Consider the following 21,255-nt stretch of genomic DNA (forward strand, 5'->3'; position numbering starts at 1 on the left):
TTGCCTCACTGCATAGACGGCAACACAATGGCAATTGGCACCCAGTCAAATGCCACCCCGATATAGCCCTTCCTAAACGTCAGATGTTGCAGGCTAGTTAATTGGATGAGATCATAAAATTGCCATTTCAATTTGCAGTCAAAAAGAAAGCATAATAAACTGTATGCTTATTGTGTTCCAGTGTCAGTCTATAGAATGGCCTTCATTTGTGGACGAAACGCCAATTGTCTAAAGACAACAGTTTTAGCAATTAGTTAGAATGGGAGCCCTTTAATAAGAGACCTGAGAGGCATGGTCTGTCCTGTCTGCAATTCAACTTGTCTCATTCGCGCCTTGTGTTTTATCTAATGCCAAACCTTAGTAAAACTTGAAATAGTCCAAAAAGCTGTTTGAACTCTCCCATTCCTTTGAGTGCAAACTGCAGCTTTACAAGGAAAGAGACCATGTTTAGCAACACTAGGTCGGTCGCAGGAGACTCAAGTGAAGACCAGTTCCCTTGTGTTGTCTTTAAATGGTCAGTTTTCTGTGCATTAAAGAGATGGATGAGCGCCCTCTGAGGTTACAGAAAGACCCCACAGGTGGCCGCCGGGGCTTGTCCGTACGGTCTAATTGACTGAGACACACGCTTATTGATTATGCCTGTGCACCAGCACAAACCTGTTGCCTTCACACAAGCAAGCTGCACTCAGCTTGTGGTGGTCAAAGAGAAGTAAGCGGTCACTGATGCGATGCCATGTGAGTGTGTGGGAGGGCTGAAGTAATTGCGTGAGCACACATAAAGCCACATAGGGCGAGTGTAACTACTGGCCAGATCTTTGAGCCCCTGGGTCAATAAAAAAATCAATTTAATCTCAGGAGAGTTTGAATAAAGAAATAGGGCATTTTCTTATCGGCCGTTTACCAAGCCGAGGGCGTTGGGGTCTCCCAGGCAGCAAAACCACTCTGATGGCTGCTGTGTGACATTTATATGTCCAACAGTTTTTCGGATCTCCTCTTCACTCAGGTGTTAGCTGCAGCCGGGGCACCCGCTGCTTATCGGGAGCCTGGGAGGTGTTGGCAGGCGGAGTCTGTTTTCAGCTTTATCTGGAGACAAGGCCTAGCAAAATACATGATCCTAGGGCAGTCACTCCTGCAGATAAGAAAAACCCAGACACTCACCTACGTGCGTGGACATGCTGGGACTGACAGCTTCCCTTATGGTGCCTGATCCATTCACTCATCACTTCTTGCTTTGTCCCACTTGTGCCCACGCATTCCGGCAGGTCCAAGTGGTTTTGAGCCTTATCTGGAGATCATCTGAACTCCACGCAAACATAAACACCACATATGACCAAGATAAGGCTTGAGCAGAAAAGGCTCTGACGCTACCTCTTGAGTAACAACAGGACAGGTAAATAAGTCTACCTCACACGAGCTCACACACACGCACACACACACTCTCACTCACACACTCACACACACACACACACACGCCTTTAAGTTTCCTTTGTGTAAAATAAAATTAATCTCAGATGATGGAAAGAGCAGCCTCATCAGGTAGAGGAGGTAGGTGGGTTTATGACTAACTCATTCTCAGTCTGGTGGCAAACAGCTGCAGAATTAACACAGCAGGACACGTCACAGTGACATCTGTGAGGGAATCTGTGCATAGAGAATAAGATAAATGCTTTGCTCTAGAAAGATACATGAAGTCTTTGTTTTAGGCACTAGTCATGCTTTCCTCCTACATAATAAAGTACAGTACCATACACTGTATCAGTATAATCCAATGCTGCATTCTATTCTTTGTCTCTCTCATGTTGCCCTCCATGCACTGACAGCAGATCTTGGCACAGAAGAATTTCAGCTGAACCTGACATTTTCTTCTGTACTTCCTGTAAGCATGGGAGCATAGAAGCCCCAGTTAATGAGGCATATTCTGTGTCTGCAAAGTGCACCCATGATTGAACCCAGTGTCTCAATTACCCATCATCACTGTCTGCATCTTCATAGCTGATTTTCTGAAATGTCAGAAAAACTTGTAGAAGAAAAACCAAGAGCATATGCCCAGAAATATTGGCTCCCCTATTCATGCAATGCCTGTCCAGACATTATTATCTCATATGCAACATATTGTAACATTATAACTGTGTCAGGATTAGACCAAGGTCTCCAGTGGGTAGTGGTGAAGCTAATGCTCTCCTCCAAGCATGTTTAGGTGCTGCGGTTGGAAAACATGTGAAATTTAAATATTCAACTCTGTGGTCCCATCTGAAACTAACTGCTACTTAGTGGTGTGGAAGGGGGAGGGTTGAAAATGATTCAGTAATAATAAGAAGAAGGGGTCATGTCAAGTGGCCAGAGATACTTCTCCACATCTGTCAAAAAGCAATCATGCCTGAACCTTGTCCAGTAATATGGGCTAGAGTTTATGCACATTACTTGAAAATTAACCTTAATCGATGAGGGGTGCCAAAGCCAGCTTTCCAGCTGGGGTTTCACAGCAATAATTGGAGAAAGCGCTGATTGTTATTTATTGGGCTGTAGGTTGCTCTGGACCGCAGCAATGCGGCGGAGCCGCTGCGCCTGCTCGGTCTGAGTGCCGGTTACGCCGGCAAGTGAGAGAAGCAGCAGGAATGCACCACGCTGACAACCCCAAGACTACAGGCAGGCACGCTGTCTTCCATACGACATACCTACAGAGACCAGCGTTGGCTGTGCACTCTGGCTGAGCTGAAGCCCAGAGGCTCTGTGCAGCACCCAGCGAGGGAGAGGAGAATGGATATTTAGCTAATGCCATTCTCTTGCTCTGCCATTCCTTGATACGTGTCGTCTGATTATGTAAACCACCTCCACAGCTTGAGACAGAGTTTATTTGGGTATACAACCTTGGGCTCAGCACTCAATCTAGAGAATCATTCCGGGCCTTATTAAAGTGCCAACAGTGAGTGCATTTACACTGCAGGCAGGCAGAGGTGAATGTGATTAGTGCCAGGCAAAGTCCTATGAACTGTATTTCTTTAATCTAAGAAACAATTTGCATCTCCTTTTGATCTTTCAGCTGTGAGCAAATGGCCACTGCTGAGCTCTCTGGGAAAAGTGGGAAGTAGTGAGGATTGGTTGTGCATTCCTATGGATGGTATATATTATCATATATTATATATTAAACTGGTAGTATGTTAGTGCCTTATGCGAATGTCATGTTTCCTGCACCTTTCCACCTTATGTTATGTCGAGCAATGTGGTGATATAGTTGGAGATACATGTTTGTCTAGTAAAGTTTACAGATCATTGTGCTGTAGTGATCTGAAAGCCTGATTTGTATGATCAGATATCTCCAGTCATTAAAGTATATTGTTTTTCTTGTTTCTTGTTTACATGGAGGTTTTGGGGGGTTTTTTTGTAAATTGGTTGTCTACTAGCCGTAGTTACATTATACTTCTACTGTTTAAATATTTCACTCTTTGATAAATAAATATAGTTAACAATTTGGCTGTAATGTTTTCTGTTGCTTTTGTAAGATCAGTTTTTAACTGCTGTTAGCAGACTAGCTTTACTTTTATGGTGGACATCAATTTGGTGTGATGTGTCTTATTATCACTGTACACATATATTACATTAAACAAGCAAATAAGATTAAATTAGTTAGAAATTAATCCTAACAGAAATACTCCACCTATGCACACCAATCTTACCCCAACTACGGTTAAAACTATGTAAAACGTTGTGTAAAGACATCTAAAAAAATCTTTATATAATTCTAAAATGTTTTATATATGAATGTCTTATATTATAGTCTTATATCTTAAACCAGACTACATCACCACTCCTGGGCAGAGAGAGGTGATTCCAGTATTGCAGGGCATGTAAGGACTTCAAACTAGTTATTGCCATATGGCAGTAATCAGGACAACGTTGTGCATGTATTCCCATTCAGTGCAAGTGTTTGATTACAATGTGCACAGTGAGGCCTAGATTCACTTTTCATAAACAAGACTGGTGAAGCATTGATTTCACATCGTGCTTATGTTACTCTCTGTGTAGTATGGTGAGAGAATGTTGATTTCCACTGCAGACCTGTGGCTATTCTTAATGATGTATTTGGCTTATTTTTGTATGCAAGACTTTATGTATAACATGTGGTCACTGTTCTGCATTTATCTACAGTAGCTCTGCTCTGTTCCAAAGACTGGAAACCAGAAATGTGGCATTGCATTTATCTGAGTGCAGCAAATGTCAGAGCAATTAAGACCATGGTACCGTATCATTACTGAAAATGCATGAAAGCCAGTAGGTCTGTGTTAACAGTACTTACCCCCTGCATCACTTACATTTACTGTTTATTTCCCGCAGTGGGCAAAAACATCACCAGGCTTTTCAGCCAAACCCACAAAAGACACCCTTGTAACTTCCACACAGCGATACAGTAGTCCCATTCATCATAATCAGACTAATGCCAGTCAGCTAACTGTGGGCACTGTTGTAGCAGACTAACGGTTATCTTAGTCACAATGCCCCTCACACACTCAAGGAAAACTGAGTACTCAGTGACTGGGCTGTGTTCACACTGGTCAAGCCTTGTGTATAAACTCCGCTGATGCACTGAACAAACAATGAACAGAGTATGGTTCAGTCCTTACTATTATTTGAATGGTCAATGCAAGAGGCAGTAAAACATCATCATGAGTTGTCCGGACCTCCTAGCACCCCCAGTATAATCAGAACTATAATTAGAAGTGGTGAAAAACTGTTGATGGAGCACAGATCTTGGCCCATCAGACCACTGAGGTGTAATAATAATCACAACAACAGCAACAGCAATAATCATAATCATCATAATAATATGTCTATAACCCTTTGAGACATACCCAATTGTGTAGGAAATCACTGTGCAATAGCAAAAAGTAAATAAATAACAGAGCATAACAATAAGAGCTGTTTGATGCCAACACATTATTCCTAAAGGAGTTTAAAGGTATAGCTGCAGTGGATGAACTCAGTGAACAGTGTAGTGTTGCAGTGCAACAGCTCAAAGTCTACAGGCCATAAGCCAGGTCCTATGACATTCTTCCATATCTTTTCCTCATCAACGTTTTCTGTCTTGTGCAGAAAATGATTCATTAAAGCCCTTCATCTCTCTCATTCGTTCAACGATGTAACACATTTACGCACTTTGGTAAAGCAGAAACCGCAATTCTCTGCTAACCCTAATGGCAAAATCTAAAATATCGGCTCCTCTCATGTTGAACACTGCTAGTTCGTGACATCAAAATAAAACAAGAACAACAGCAAGCATAGGCTAGTAGTAGCAATCTACATTTAGAAAATGAATCAAGATATTTTCTCAAAACGTCAGCTCATCACCCCTATGTGGTCAGGAAAAGATGACAAGACACTGATTCAGCAGTAAAGTTGTGCATGACAAATGAAGAACGGGGAACTGCAGCATGCTTCAAACGGCAACCAGCAGTCATGGTCAAACGCGTCATTCGGGATGACACAAGAGTGGCGCTGGAATTACGGTGGGGTCATGAGGTGATAAGCACGTGGTCTGTCAGTGAAAGTGCATAGTTGCAGATGATCTAGTTTTGCAGGAGTGGGACACGTGCAGAACGTTGGTGACAGTGACGTGTAGCGCGTGCGCCGCCCTCTCTCTCTCTCTCTCTGAGAGGCAATGGCCGTAGGATTCACTCCATCTCGGGGAGATGCTTCCAAAAATAAAGTGGCGTCAGGCTGTGTGGAACACGACGATCACAAAGAGGAAAGAGTGGCTTGTCAAAAAAAGGCCTGCCGCATGAACACCCCACGAACACACACACACAAAATAAGGACACACTGTCACAGATGCGAAGCGCCACTCTTACATAGCACCCCTGGTGCTCTGCCAGTGTTCATCTAGACAACTTTGCTCAAGGACATGGAGAGGAGGATTGAGTCGAACATTTCTATAGGAGTTAATTTAAGCCCGTCCTTTTTAAATAAGCTAGCTTGGGGAAATTGCCATTTGCGTTTGAAAGATAAAAAACTTACTGGCTATTTCCTGCATTTAAATATGCTGATTTCCTGCTATTAAAGACTTAAAGATAAATATAATATAGTAGTTATCTTTAGGTGTTCCTAACACAAAAAGCCCCCAAACCATGTTTTCTATCATGTCTTTATTTGTGTGGTTTACAATTGGTTGAGATATAGATAACTGCATCTATGAAGGATCTCAGCCTATAGTGTTGAACAAAGGTTCCTTTATGAAATTCATTTGATGTACCTGAAGGAACAGCAAAGTCTCCTTTTTAAAGTGAAAGTTAACAAATTGAGCAGTTATCCATTATTGATTAACAGTAATCATTGCTATTATTTAAGATATCGGGTCTTGCAAAGCACATTAGATTAGCCCATGGTCCGGGATGTCTCCAGTCTTTAGTTGAAAATCAGATCTCCAGTGGTAACAATCCAAATGTCTCCTCTGCACAACTCAATATTTTGAGTAGGGAGATGTTTGCTGTGCATCCCGTGGGCTAGCCTTCTCGTGCCAGTTCCTCTATCACTTTAGCACGTCAGCAGCAGAGTGAGCAGCGCCGCATGTCAGTAACAGGCAAGCTTGCGACAACCCACAATCGTGGCTCCCCTATTCAATTTTCATGTGACCTGAATATTCCTTTCTCCTTTTTCTGCTGACTGCACGACATCCGCTCACTTCTGTTTCACGCACGGCCTGCAGACGGGGCTGAGAGATTCAAATTACAATCTACGAGCGCTCAGAGTGAGCCTGGCCTTCAGGTAGCGAGAGACTGTGGCAGTCTTTGTGGAGTGATGGCAGAGATACATTGCAGAGATACAATGTTGAGCAAAGGATGTGAATTTCTGTCACAGGATTAGAGAGGCATTCTGTGTATCATGGAGCCTTTCATCTGGCACAGAAGACATGCGTAATCCAGAGCACATGTTCATAAGAGAGGACTCTTTACACATTGCTGTTCTACAATGTCATTTGATTCAAATCGGTTGAAATGTCTTTGCTTCTTTTCCCCTAAATTACTGAGTAAACAGCAACAGCATCACCGAACAAACATAGTTAAAAGATACTTTACAACAGTCTATCAGGTGCAGACAATTTAGCAATAACCAATCTAAAACTGTACAAATTCTTAGCCTTTTGTGCATATTCCCCATTTTTGAAGTCAGAAAATATTGAGGCAAGGAGATCTGGGAAGAGGCTTCTCTCAATCTTTACTCTCGCTTTTTCTTCCCTATTTCTTCTATTCAGTTTCTATCATTAGCATCTGACGTCATGCTCTCTGCTAGGGAAACACACGCTCAGCCCCAAAACAACTAGAAATCCAAAGGTTTTATCTGTTTGTCAGGCTTCTGCATCAAATGAGAAAACAAGGTACAGTGTTGTGACTACAGTAAGTGACATTTCTGCTGCAGTTTGACAATTTGATTATAAAGGGCATATTTGCAAACTTGTAAGCATTTCAATCTAATCATAATGAGCGGTACATAATGACAGCATGAAAATTCTCTCTAAAGCATGATGCTGGCACAACAGAGGGGACAAACGTATGGTAGTTTAGTACATAAAGGTTACAACTATTTATCTTTTTTTCTGTTGTCTAGCCATAAGCCATTTCCTGTTATTCTAACACATGCAACTATTATACTGCCTACATGTTATAATTTCTAAGCTTATTATTATATAGTTATTAATATTATAATAGTTATTAATCTTAAGGCATATTACTCAGTAACCAGGGTGAATTATTCACTAACTACACTGAAACTAATATGAGTGGAATTGTAAGAGTAAGGAATGAGAGTCTGGATCCTATGTGGTTCCTTGTTTTGTCCAAGCTGGTGCTAAGACATTTAGAGTTCCTACAACACATGCAGAAACAGAACAGAGTGATGCTGTGTTTTCTTATGATGCCTAGTCTCGCTCCAGCAGTAGAGAAGGCAGAAATGGACAGAGGTCACAGGGTGGTTGGTGGCTTGGTGGTTGGAAGCTCCAAGAAGCACACATTTGGAGAAAGGGCTTGCCAGATGCAGGCCCAGGTCCTGTGGTCCCTACACTCTCAGCAACTGCGCCCTTTACCACAAGGCATTTTACCCCAAGTTGCCTCCATCATCCTACCCCCTACCTTCAGTGTCTGCCCATATAAGAAAATATCTGTTCATACATGAAGCCATATGAAAATCATTGAGCTTTCCCTCACCATGGTGTATATCTTCTCTCTGTGTCAAAGGAAAATCAGCATCCAACACAGACATTGTCTACAGTACATCCAGGTGTGACAAGAACAATTTTAAGTCTAAAAATCCCTTGAGGATAAACTAAAGTAACTCAGGAAAAAAATGCTCTTCTCACCATCTTTAAATCCAAAGTACAAAGTGAGGGAATGCTGTTGGAGTATGCCAGGGGAAATCTTTGAAGCTTCATCCACTATTTAATCAGTTAATATTTAAAGCAAGGATGTTCTTTTAAAATCCAAATGCATAGCAGTCTATTAAAAAGGTGCATTTAGCTGTTACAGACAAACATCTTCTCTGTCCAAATGCAAATACCTTTGGAGCAGCTGGCCTAATCATTTGTATTCAGGAAGCAGAGTGGCCTGGAGTAGGAATGAGGATGATGATAAATACAGCAACATTTTGTCGAGGCAGACCTCAGGGGAGCGCCGATCATCATCTTGTTTTTTATCGGACTTTCACTCAAGCACCTCCATCTTCCTCTCCCCATGCCCTGGTGTGCATATTTCACAGATAAGGGACACTCATGCATACTCATACCATTTTTAGGGGGGTGGGGGTCAGCTTGTCAACAAACAGGATTGAATGTTAGTCCATGTACCACCAGCACACCAACACAGCTTGACACTTTAAAAAAAATTCTCTTTCTCCCCTGCGACTGCATTTAACTACAACATCAAAGCTAATATTTCATCACCATTACTGCATGCAGTTGTGGATTGATTAGAACTACGACACAGACTGGAACCCTCTGGTGCAGTTAGCATCGACTCTTTCTCTTTTTTTCTTTTGCTAATTTATTTATTTTTTTTGCCACACATTAAACAATGGAGTGAAATGATTTCTGCATTACTGTTCACTTTAGCTATCGATCCATGACTGTACGTTAGCAGCAGTGCGGTGCCCCCTGGCTAGGTCAGAATAACCCCCACTGCTCCAGCGCTGCCTCGACATCACCAGGCAGCTCAGGCTACATCGATAACTGTTAGCTGCCTCTGTGATATTTCACCTGGGATGCTGAGGGAAGCAGGGACCTTGTGGCCCCAATCCTACTTTACTACCTAGCCTAAGAGAGCAGTAATGAACAAACACCCCCCGGCACCACCACCAACACACACCACCAGCTCCTCCTCCCTGATGCTCATAGCGATGCACTGACACAGCACAGACATGCACAACATATGAGAGGAACATGTGAGATCAGTGCTGTGTCTCCTGCTTTCAGTGGTTTCACTGGTCAAGAATGTTATGGAATTCCATGTCTGCCTGGGGCTGAGGACATCAGCATTTTCAGACAGAAAACTAAAAGCAAAGTTCCAGTGAAGAATTTAGGTAAAATACAGAAAACAAAGACATTTAGATATGGTCATATGAGCCAAATATCAATCCACTTATGGTCTACCTTAACATGTCAGTACAACAGCCTGGGGAGAACATAAGGAGAGATCAGTGTTTCCTGTTTTAAAACAGGAAACAATGTTTGAAATAATGGCAATACATCAAATAAAGGGTGTCTACATAACATTTCACATAAATATTTCATATTCATGAATGTCTATTAATCAACATTCATTAACATTCATGTTTTATATGACAGTAACTTGATGTGCTATGTTAATTTAGGGATTTTCTTGCAAGGAAAAGCCAATATTTTCAATATATATATATATGAATGGAACAGCATTTTACTGTCATGAAAAGCACAAATGTTTTCTGATTGTTTATATGAACATTTAGTAATGCATAGTGTATTATTCAAGTAATATGTTACAAATGTGTTATGTAGGTATTGACTCTTCATGTAAAGTGTAATTCAAAGAACATATGGACAATTATATATAAAACCATTATATATAAATGGTGAAGAAAATCCGGTAGATTCAGGACCCAGTTTGTGAAAACCGGATAGAAAATGTGAAAACACAAACAAAATATCAAAGCTTTCACGCATAGAACCACATTGGATAACTTGCCTCTACACATTTCCACTTCTGAGGAAATCCATGTATCAGTACGTTTTTCAATACAAAGCTTGCTTCAGGCACAGAGTTCTGCCATATCAGCAAAAAAGGAAACAATACAAAGCAAATGATCAATACATTTTGCTTTATCCCACCATTTTAAATATGGTGCATTATAAACATAACAGGACAGAATCTCAGGGATTCATGATGTGTATAATCTTCAGTTGATCTCACAGAGGTGTCGGATGAGAGGCAGGACAGGTCAGTTATGTGTGCTACAGGTGTTACTACAGCAGCAGCGGGCTGTAGCCAGTGTCTGGTGTTTTCACAGCTCTGGCACAGAGGATCTACAGACATTATCACACCAGCAAGCATATAGGGCTTCTCTTCTCCTCTGAGGCACTGCAATCTCCCCAACAAGCGACCAGCTGTCCTACCGTGGTCCAGCACATACTTAAAAGGGCTTTCTCAAACTGGCTGTCGCCACCTCTGGCAAGCTCTGCTCTTGTTGGATTCCCCTTACTAAGAAGCAATGGGGTACAATTGATGGTTCTTAAGAAAATGCATACAGAGAATGCCCAGCATCCAGTCAGATGGGACTCTTATGATAGTCATAGTAATGGTGCAGGCCAAAACAAAGTGGCGAGTGATTTTGCTGAAAGTGGCCTGAACTTTTCAGGTCAGCTACATGACATGGCATTTGCTGGATAAGTATTATTGTAAGTAAAGCAGTATGTCATGGCAGATACATGAAAAACACAAACTTGGATAGTTATTCACAAAACAGGGCATAGCGAAAATATGAAATAATTAAATACAAGTAATCTTAACCTGAAATATGAATCACTGCATATGCACATAAGGAGCTGCAAAAATTCATATCTGTGCGAATCTTAGCAATGTTTCAGCAAGTATATCCGTGACATTTAGAAAGTGTGATGATTATTAAAAGCAAACATTTGCTTATTGTCCACAAATAGTTAAAGCTTTCCCATAAATTAGCTTTCAGTCACTGAAAGACTTCATAATGAAATAGCAGGGAAACCAGTGAAACTGGCTAGTTTTCAGTCAGAGGAAAGAGCAAGTTTTGCAAAATGTAAAATTTTATTTTCAAAAATGTAAGCAACAGATTACACAGTTAACCTTCAGCAAATGCAGTCCTAACTTAAACAGTACTCACATCCGGGACTTCAAAATGAAAGACTCACAAACTTACAGACTATCTACCTATAATATACAAAAAAATACATAATAAATATTAAAATGGCCACAGGAGAAAAAGTAAGTAATCAAAACAATCAGTAGAGAGCAAATGTCTGGAAAGTATAAACAAGACGCTGTGCCTTAAATACATTTTTTTTTTTTGTTTGTTTGTTTTTTTTTCTGTTACATTTTTTACAAATTGTGCAAGATTTTATACTAAGGCTCTGGTCTTGACATGACAGCTGTTCAGCTTACACACACAGACATACACACACACATACACACACACACACACGCACAAACACACACAAACACACACATGCAATCTGCTCCCTGCACTCTCCGCACTCTGTGGGATATAGGTGTGGAGCAAACCGTTGCTGTGGAATAAATGGGGCATTTTGGTGCGTGGCCAGTGGTGATGTACATGAAAGTGAATGTGTTTCAAAGATGAACATGCACTTCACATTAACGTGAAGCACTCTCTATATGCCTTGAGACATTTTAGAAGAGTACCTTTTAAAAATCAGACCACAAGAAAAAAACAACAGAAAAGAGGAAAGAAACTAAAACAAAAACATTAAGGCAAAAACATATGAAGTGGTATCAGCAATACTGTAACAATATGTCAGTGTTTAGGTACATGAATATGAAACACTTAACTGGTTCTCCACTGTCATTTTAGCACACATTTTAGGTTCTCAAGAGCAACTTTTAAAATCCAAACATTGTTTTTAGACTGTCAGAAACTGAGATAAGAAAATAGCACTGCCAGACACAGACATACTGCATGGATCATAAAAACTACAAGAAATAATTAAGTTGCAATTGGAAAACCACACATCAGTAACCATTAAAATACCACCCCCTCCCCACCCATACCCATAAAATTGAAAGGAAAAAAATCACTTACATTTAAACCAATTTTTTCCTCTTGTGAAGATGTATTCCAACAGTTTGTCAAACCACATGTTTTGTATACTTACAGTGAATAGGAAGTCTGTTGAAAATAAAAGCATTCATATTTCAGTTTGGGGGAAAAACTAGACATCCTTGCAATGCAACGCAGGAAAAAAGCATCTTTTTACTTCTTTTATAACTTAGTGCAACTTTAAACGCAAAACCATTCCCATGATTCCTAGAGGGAATTATTTTTTGTTTTCTGCCATGTGCACCTTCAGTCTTCGACATCTCCAAAGGTTAGCCTACTGTTAACATCACATTTCTTTCTTTCTTTTTTCTTTCTTTTTTTTTGAAACTTTTTTGTTTGCTTATCTGCTTTAAAATGGCCTTCCATGGCAGTTGTTTACTAGAACATAAACACAGGAGGGGTCCTCCACTCCCTGATTATTTTATTCCCTTCGAGCTTCACGTATGATGCTTACTCACATCAAGAGGTGTGTATGATTGACAGTTCCACATCAGGCCTACAGGGTGGGGGCAGGCATAAAATGGGTGGGAGAGGGGGGTTATAGTGTAGAAGAGGAAGGTGGGAGAGCTATACAACAGGACATATCCCTGACCAATCAGGGTAGTCCCCAAAAAAATCATCCAAGACCAAAAAATGAAACCTTCATATAACACAGTAGGGTTCCCTAGGTAACCTGGATTTTCTGCAGTAGAGGAGCGTGGTGCTGAAGCATCGCCTGAGCTCCCGGTTGGAGAAAATGCAGATGAAGGGGTTGACTCCTGCCTGAGCAAAGCTCATCCAAACGGCCGCGGTGAGGTAGCCCGCAGGGACCACTGGACCCCTGGCGAACACCCTCCAGTAGCAGGCCACCAGATAAGGCCCCCACAGACTCAGGAAGAAGAAGGTCATGATGTAGAACATCCTGCTTATCCTCTTTTCAGTCTTGAACTCATCCAGCACCAGCAGTCGCCTGCGGCCTGCCGCGTTGCTGTTCTGCCGGATGCCCAGCAGGGTGGGGGGTGTGGGGCCTCTGCCGAAGCCGGCCAGCCAGTTGGCGGCAGCCTGCCCGCTCGCGCCGGGGCCATGGAAGGTCCAGTTCTGGCTGACGGCGGGTACGAACTGGACGGGTTTCATCTTCCGCCGGTCGTGGACAAAGAAGATGAGCTTGAGGTAGACGAGCTGGGTGGCCAAGAGGATGAGGGCGAGCAGCAGCATGAAACCCAGCGAGTCGTTGGCGCGGAAGGAGCGGTGCTGGAACGTGCATTGGTCCTCCTCGCGGATGAATGAGTAGGTGCCCACATCCAGCACTGGTGGGAAGGCCATGGCCACCGACAGCGTCCACACCATGCACACCACGGCCAGGCACGTCCAGAAGGTCAGTCGCTTGGTGTAGAAGCGGTGGTGCGCGATGGCCAGGTAGCGCGTCACACTCACGCAAAACAGCATGAAGGCCGTGTGGAAACAGGAGAGCACGCCCAGGAAGGCGATCACTTTGCAGGTGAGCGTGCCGTATGTCCAGGCTGAGCCATTCTTGACAGAGGTGAACACAAAGGGGAAGCAGATGGCCGAGCGCAGGATGTCAGAGGCGCACAGGTCCAGCAGAAAGTAGTAGGGCGCGCGGTGCAGGCTCTTGTCTTTGACCAGCAGGATGGAGATCAGGAGGTTGCCGACCACCCCGACACCGATGATGAATCCCAAGGAGGTTAGTTTAAGGAATGTGGCAAGCGGAGAGACGTTCTGCAAGATGCTCTGGTCCCCTGCATGGCTATAGTTCGCCATAGATGGAGGAAGGATCATAAAGATAATTAAAGCTTCAGCTAAGTATCATGATCTGGATGCAAGGGGAAGCGATAGATCCATTTGGTGTGCTTTGAAGCAGATTCCAGCCTTGTTATCTGCCTCTCTTCTAAGGCATCCTTTGTTCCTTTGTCTCATCACACCTAAAAAAAATCCTGAAAAATACGATCCAACCATCAGGATTTGCTGGCATAAAACAAATAGGCTGCTTTTGATTGCATTGCTCCCTCTGTATCAGGTTCGAAATAATCGCAAAAGATTAACTAATTTTCGTGCTTTTCCCCCCATTATTTATTTGAACATCACATTACAACTGTAATGGTATGCAGTCGGCGCAGAGCCTGTTTCGACTCACACAGTTGGTTTATTCAACTCGATAAGAAACAGTCATTAATATCAACACTACGCGTAAAAATAAAGGAATATTAAGAGAAAATGCTCGTTATGACAATACCTCTCGCGAACCGAAAGAATGTTTGTGGACGGTGGCAATAAACGCCGATTACAGACAAAAGGTTTCAAGTCGAGGTTTTGCTCGCGGTAATACCGTGGAAGGGTTGAAACATTTATAGAAATGCAGCAAGAAAGCTGTTGATCACACCCAGCGAATCTGCAGAATTTAAGTGGGCTCTTTTTATCCGGGACAAGCCTTTTGCTCTCAGCCTTCGGGTATTGTTGAAAATGAGCAGAGCGCTAACCGAGCCTCAGTGTTATCTGATTTACTGTTGCTCGGAATTAAAAGGAGCGCAATAATATCTTCACTTATAAAAGCGTTCATTGAAAGGGACAGTGGTAGACAAGCCCACTCGCACGAAACCTATGTATTTATTTATTTATTTTAATCGAGAACGGCGTGTGTTTAGGATCAAAAGGTATGAAAACAGAAATAATTGGGCTACAGCATTTTTATGCATTTTATGCGCTAATAGCAAGCTGCCACATTCGATGAAAATAAAAGAATGAAAACACTCAACCGGGTAGACCACACCAGTACATACATTATGAATTCAATACGAATACCTCCGGATCCATCCGACAATATGCCTATTTTAGAATAAATGTTTATGTCGCAACATATTTACAAAATCATCATTGTGGGTCTGTATTTGATATTTATATAGCAAGTGTAGTTTACTCTATGGAAATCTGGACAATAAAACTGCATACATTTCGAATAATCATAGGGGTGACAATTTTTTTTCATTGAAGCTCTGTCAGAATCGTTCTGGGCTGACTCTGACCAAACCGTACGTCCATTAGGTAAAGCAATTTCTAAGTGCCCGCTATGAATCGACTGCAATCCAAGATATATGTAATTGCCAGTGGTTGGAAGAGATTAGCAAAGATATCAATAACAACGTACCTGTTGATATTCCCCTTTGTCTCCCTGGAGCTTATTTACATGGTAGATGTCACTTTGCCGTAAAAAAAAAGCTTGGTTTTGTTGCCTGCCCTTTTTCCACTGTGAACATACAGTAAACGGTGCAGACGGAGCATGCGCATTGGTCCTATTTGTGATCCTGGCCGCGTCTTGTCTCTTGTTGCAGCAGCACCGTCTCCCTCGGCAACATCTGCACAATGGGGGTAGAATCGCACGTCGCTTTCCTTATTTATCTCCCACGGTCGAACAAGGATTCTCACTCGTAGGTCTATTTACAATCGGTAATCATATGAACGAGTCTAAAGCCTTAGCCTACCGATACCCTTGGTCTCAAACATGCTGTGGTATCATTTATACATTTATTTCGCACACATGTTCTTATGGATCCAAACGATTACTGCGAGTATTCAACAGCATATACTCTATTGAAAGTGAGTGTTAAAGTGGGTTAGGCCTATTAGGATGTTATGGTTCTGAATGGGTTAAGGGGTGGTAAGCAAATATATGGCGGTTCATCTCAGGATAAACTCACTAAACATGCATAATTAACATAAACCTCAATCTGTGCTGGTTAGTCACACTGCCAAAAAAAAAGAGAGAAAAGTTTAGCAAGGGAAAAAATTAACTTTCACAATTTTGGCAGATTTTTTTAGTATATCAAGATAAATGGCCGCTATTGTGTGTGATAGTGAACAGACTGACTGGAACTTTATATCCATTTTTTCCAGTGTTTGCGAATACAATCAAAGATCACAGCGGTGGTAATAACAGCACACGCCACAGCTGGACAGCATATTCATTACGTTTATTACAGAAAAGGGAAAGAAGCGGCAGCAATACATGGGGGGGGGGGGGCAATACATGTTATTCCGTACTAAAAATCTCTATAATTACTCGAGTGCACAATCGCTAATATGCCAGAAGGGACAGACATGTGAACGGACTGCCACCCAACTGGGAAGGTCCACAGCAAACACGCGTGGAATAGGTGTGCTTCCGCGCCCCGGTGGCGCCGTAACGCTTCACCGTGTCAACCGCTACGTGTCCACTGTACCAGCGTGTCTCAACACTTCCCCAGTACCGGGAGCGAATCCCAAGCTTTTCTCAAGCAGCCATCTCCCCCAACGGCGCATTTTCTAAATTAAAGTGTTCACCGCATGCGTCCAGAAACATTCCGTAGACGCGAGGGCACTTCCGGATACGGGCCTGCGGGCGAGCTGATCAGAGCTGTCCGCTTCGCCTTCGTGCGTACCAACCCAGGCATGCACACAATCCCACCATCGTAAGAGTCATTCCCAGGAGAAGTGCCACGGCGTCTCCGCTGTCGAAAGCCTGCGCGGTCTGTATGAAAGTCGCAAGAAAAAGGCCAAACATGAGGAGCGCGGTTGGTCGTTTCGTTGCGGAAGCCATGTTCCCGGTGTGGGAAGGACGGCGATGACGGCGTGTCAGGTGATCCTGCTGCAGTTCCTCATTCTGCACCGGCCAATTACAGTAGCCAGAGGCTGTAGTTATCCAGGTTCTAGCTTCTATTCCTTTCGTTACAGGTCGCTAATGTAAAACATTTGAGTAACAATATGATTTGTTTATTTAGTGGTAAGCCTGTGTTTTCCACTGTAGTAAGACTTCATACGTATACGAATCTGAGCTTCGTTACATATTTATTATTTATGTATTATTTATGAAGGCATTAAAACAATACTTGACAATGGTTTGTAGATGTGTGCAGAATTAAAATAAGCTCTCGTTTGTATCACAGTATGGACTTTAATTCAATATTTTGTTTCCCATTTCATTTTGTCCTCATACATTTTTGCTATTGAAGTACCAGTCGTCCCCCCACGCGTATAGCATCGTTAATCGGCTGAGTTAACTTTAGCATTATATATATATATATATATATATATATATATATATATATATATATATATATATATATATATATTTATTTTTATTTATTTATTTTTATTTTTTTGGGTGACTCGGGGGTCCTGTATCAAGTTATGTATCATCTGACAGCACTGCATCATGATATGTATAGTAATGTCTTCCCAGCAGCTGTACAAAATGCCTTTTGCATGCTCAGGTAGCATGTTATGATGTTATAGAGCTTCGCTAGGAGGCACGCCCCCAGAATTACACTAGGGAATCAAACAAAATTATTAGTGCACATAGTCTAGAACATCTCCATTGCGCCTAAGAGTGTGTTGTCTCTTTCACGTGTTTGTGTTTCAAAGACAAATGGATTTTGACCAATATTTTTGCAGAATTACAAAAATATTTTTCATCGGAGTGTGCCCAGCTTCAACTTGCCCAGCTTGCTGGAGTTGGAGAGTGATGCTGAATCTGCTCCAGCTCGGCAGCGCTATGCCGGCCGACGTGCCAGCCTGCCACAAATTGGCTTATGGAGCCTGGCGATTTCAGGGCCCCGCCGGCTTTTCCTCTATCTGTCGGCTCGCGATGCATGGCCTTGCGATTTAATTGGCACCCACCGGCCAAAGTGAAGCACTGACCTTGTATGCCTGCCGCTGTGCCCGGCCGTCCCATCCACCTCTGTCCTGCCTGTTTACACCGCTGTTTCCACAGCATGCAGGTGGAAGGATTATCAGCAGGGGCAGGATGTGATCCCACTACTAAAGAGCTTGTTACAATGCACAACACACATCAGAGGAGATTAATGCCTCTGTCCTGACCTGCTGGACAGGCGTCCTTATTTCTCGATGTTTCACTCTTCTCTGCGTTGATCCGTGGCCGAGACCACCGCAGGCTAGAGATACAGGGGTGAACGCTATGCCAGGCACAGTGCAGTCAGAGGTGCCAAACGGGGACGAAGTCCTCAGGCTTTATAATGGTGCTTGCTGTGTGCTTGTCCTTGGCGATGCTGCACTGAACAGTAAATTAGACTTGGCAACATTTACATAGCATGCCTTTTACAGCATATGTATTTTTTTTGCCTTAGATGTGTAAACTGACTTGGCACACAGGTGGGCTATATATCACCATGCAGTATAGGTTCTGAACTGAGGAAAGCACTGTAGTTTACACATTAGAACACAGGCTCTTCAACTTCAAACCACGTTATTTTCTTGCCTCCCAATTATTGTCTCCATTTGTAGCAAGGGGGCTGGTCCACCTGTGCTAGAAAAGCACAAAAACACCCTCTCTCAAGATTAATTACGAACTGAAATAGGTTTCTTAGAGCAGCTGAGTAAAAGTGAGTCTTAGAAGCGATTGCTGCCTTTGTACAGAGCCTTTGGTACATGCATAATGAATTCCTGAGAGACGACATGACAAATGGATTGTCCTGTGGCTTTTGTGCTACTGTTCTGGATGTTAAATACTTAACAGAGCTGAGATGTTGGCGGCGGAGGAGGACGACTGGTCCCACTGAGTCATCATCATCGAGGCTGGCAGTGTAGCCAGTATGAGGCACCATGGTTTGAAATGGCTTCAAGGCAAGCAGTGCCATCATAGCGCAACTGGCTGCCATTACCTGCTCGGGCACACTGATGGCGAATGTAATACACAGCCATCACTCGGTGGCCAGCCGAATGGGAAACTGTTCACCGTGAAACTAGCATGATTGCATTGTTACCCAATTAATTTCCTCTTCGATCCCCCCACGGTGCCCCCTCGTGCTCCATGTGTCTCCACTTGGCGAAAGACACAAACTGTCCCACTTCCAATCTGTTGTGGTGTCAAATCTTAATGGAATTTATGATCAATAGTTTTCAGCCCAAACCACTTTATTTTGTTGTTTTGTTTGTGTTCTGTCTGGGCTTCTTTCAGTACCCCCCTCCCCACAACAAAGATAAATTGCACGGTGGCCACTGTGCTACTTTTTCTTCGACTGCTCCTAAATTCTCCCGCCCCCAAGAGATCGAGTGAGAACGAGCGAGCGAGAGAGAGAGAGAGAGAGAGAGCAAGGGAGCCAGAAACCCTGCAAGCTGTGTCAGTGTTGTAAAAAAAAACAACAAAAAAAAACATTTCATGGGCCAGTGCCTGTGTGGTTATGGCTGGACTTCTCCCAACCTTAAAATAAAATGGTGAAATAAGTGTGTGTGATTGACAGAGGTATGGTCAGAGTGGCATGCTGGGTGCGGCACCTGGGCGGGGCATGAGGAAGCCTGAGCTGGGCATGAGCAGCAGATTTCCGGTGTTGCCAGTGGAGGCACTGGTGCTGCATCACATATACTCCGAATGTTTTAAATGTCATCGCCACATGTGACGAGCGCCATCACACTCTTTATCTGTTCCTCCCCCGGCACAATTCTCTCAGACAGAAAGCGTGCTGACCTCCTTTTTAAATCCAGATGTCAGAAATACTTTATGTGGAGATAATCCTGCTTATGACCAAAACACCATATTCTTAGTGTCTTAGGAAGTGTGTGTGTGTGTGTGTGTGTAAGAGCAAAAATAGTAGACTGGAAAGGAAAAAGCTTCAACTGATGTTATGAATTCAGCAGAATTCCTTGAGTATAGCACACAGGTGCAAGAATAGGTATCAACAAGGCTTTTGTTGGATCGCTGTTTCTAGAACCCTTTCCTTATGGCCATGTGTGCCTAGGTTAAAAGCATGTCACCCTGCCATTCAGCAGCACTTGTCTCTCAGTATGAGTGAGCTAAAAGCCTACTGAGACTCTCCACTGACCTACTGCTCAGAGAGTATTATCTATTAGTCTGTACATTACACAGAGTAAAGCTTATTTACCTTAAAACAAAAATACATGTTAAGCATTTAGACTCATGCAGGCTACACTTTTAGGGTAAGATTAATGTTTACTACTATAGGAGGCAAGTGCTTAAATGAAAACAACAAACAATATTAGATGAAATTGCCACAGCACGATCCCGAAGACTCGTGGCTTCGCCTTGAATGGTTGGCTGGCATATTATTTGTGCCTAGAGGAATGGTACAGGTTAGAGAGAGGGTTAACAATTCAATGGTTTCCCTGTTTCCATGGCGACTCAGACTTCAGCCTCACTTTCGCTCATGTGCTGAGGCGCTTGCCCTCGCTTCGAGTTCACAGCCAAGATGAAAACATGAAGACAAGAGTCTTCACTTGGTCATGATGCATGTCAACTGACTATAACCGACCTACATTGCTATTACTTTACACAAGACCCCCCCACATGCTATTCAGACATGGGTTTACACAAGCTGACCTTTTTGCAAGCTCTTTCTCATGTTAAGTTGAGTGTCCTCTTTGCCATGTGGATTCAATTTGTTGACCTCTCAAAGGCAAAAAATAACCAAATAATGACCTAGATGGAGACCTCGACACAAAAAGGGTACTGACAGATGTGTGCCCGGTCCATTTGAAATGATTTAAACTTCACAAATGGCAGAGAGTGCAAAAACAACTACTGCTGGACATCTTCACTTTCTGTTGTTAATGCTTAAGGGATAGAGATGGAGACAGACCCCCACATATTCCTGGCATTCCATCACATTGCAGTCCATAGGAACCCACTCCCCAGCCCCAAGCTTTTGTCCATCTACACAATAAACAGCCTATTGAGTGACCCATTTTTCCATGGCCAATCTTGCTCATATGCTACAATTACTTTTGATGGAGGTCTAACAAGGAGCACCTTGGAACACTCCGCATTCCAATCGATGATCCCGCACCCTTCCCCGGGCCTTGGCGCCCATTTCCACGCCTGTTGCTGTTCTAACGGGACTAAAGAGGGGTCTGAGAACAGCATTGAAAATTGCTGTTCAGAACATGCTGAAAGCAAACACATATTCAGCTCAAACGCATCACGCTCTTGTG

At 42.9% G+C, this 21,255-nt stretch overlaps 2 protein-coding genes across 2 annotated transcripts; both read right to left on the reverse strand.

Moving 5' to 3' along the window:
• Positions 1 to 11,285: 11,285 nt before the first annotated feature.
• Positions 11,286 to 16,186, reverse strand: gpr85 (G protein-coupled receptor 85). The gene is made up of 2 exons (XM_027019781.2): positions 15,464 to 16,186; positions 11,286 to 14,255 (listed from the first exon to the last, which is right to left on the reverse strand). The coding sequence occupies exon 2, from the start codon at positions 14,098 to 14,100 to the stop codon at positions 12,967 to 12,969; it is 1,134 nt and encodes a 377-aa protein (XP_026875582.2). The 5' UTR covers positions 14,101 to 14,255; positions 15,464 to 16,186; the 3' UTR covers positions 11,286 to 12,966.
• An 83-nt stretch (positions 16,187 to 16,269) lies between these two features.
• LOC113583437 (small integral membrane protein 30) lies at positions 16,270 to 16,927 on the reverse strand. Its single transcript, XM_027019782.2, has one exon. It carries the CDS (start codon positions 16,889 to 16,891, stop codon positions 16,703 to 16,705), a length of 189 nt encoding a protein of 62 aa, XP_026875583.1. The 5' UTR covers positions 16,892 to 16,927; the 3' UTR covers positions 16,270 to 16,702.
• Between the last annotated feature and the right edge of the window lie 4,328 nt (positions 16,928 to 21,255).

The sequence above is a fragment of the Electrophorus electricus genome, chromosome 7 (genome assembly GCF_013358815.1).
Source record: "Electrophorus electricus isolate fEleEle1 chromosome 7, fEleEle1.pri, whole genome shotgun sequence".
NCBI classification, from domain to species: Eukaryota; Metazoa; Chordata; class Actinopteri; order Gymnotiformes; family Gymnotidae; genus Electrophorus; species Electrophorus electricus.

What these genes read in the sequence shown, in the direction of transcription:
- gpr85 (XM_027019781.2), bottom strand. Translation starts at nt 14,100, where the DNA reads ATGATCCTTCCTCCATCTATGGCGAACTATAGCCATGCAGGGGACCAG.
- LOC113583437 (XM_027019782.2), bottom strand. Translation starts at nt 16,891, where the DNA reads ATGGCTTCCGCAACGAAACGACCAACCGCGCTCCTCATGTTTGGCCTT.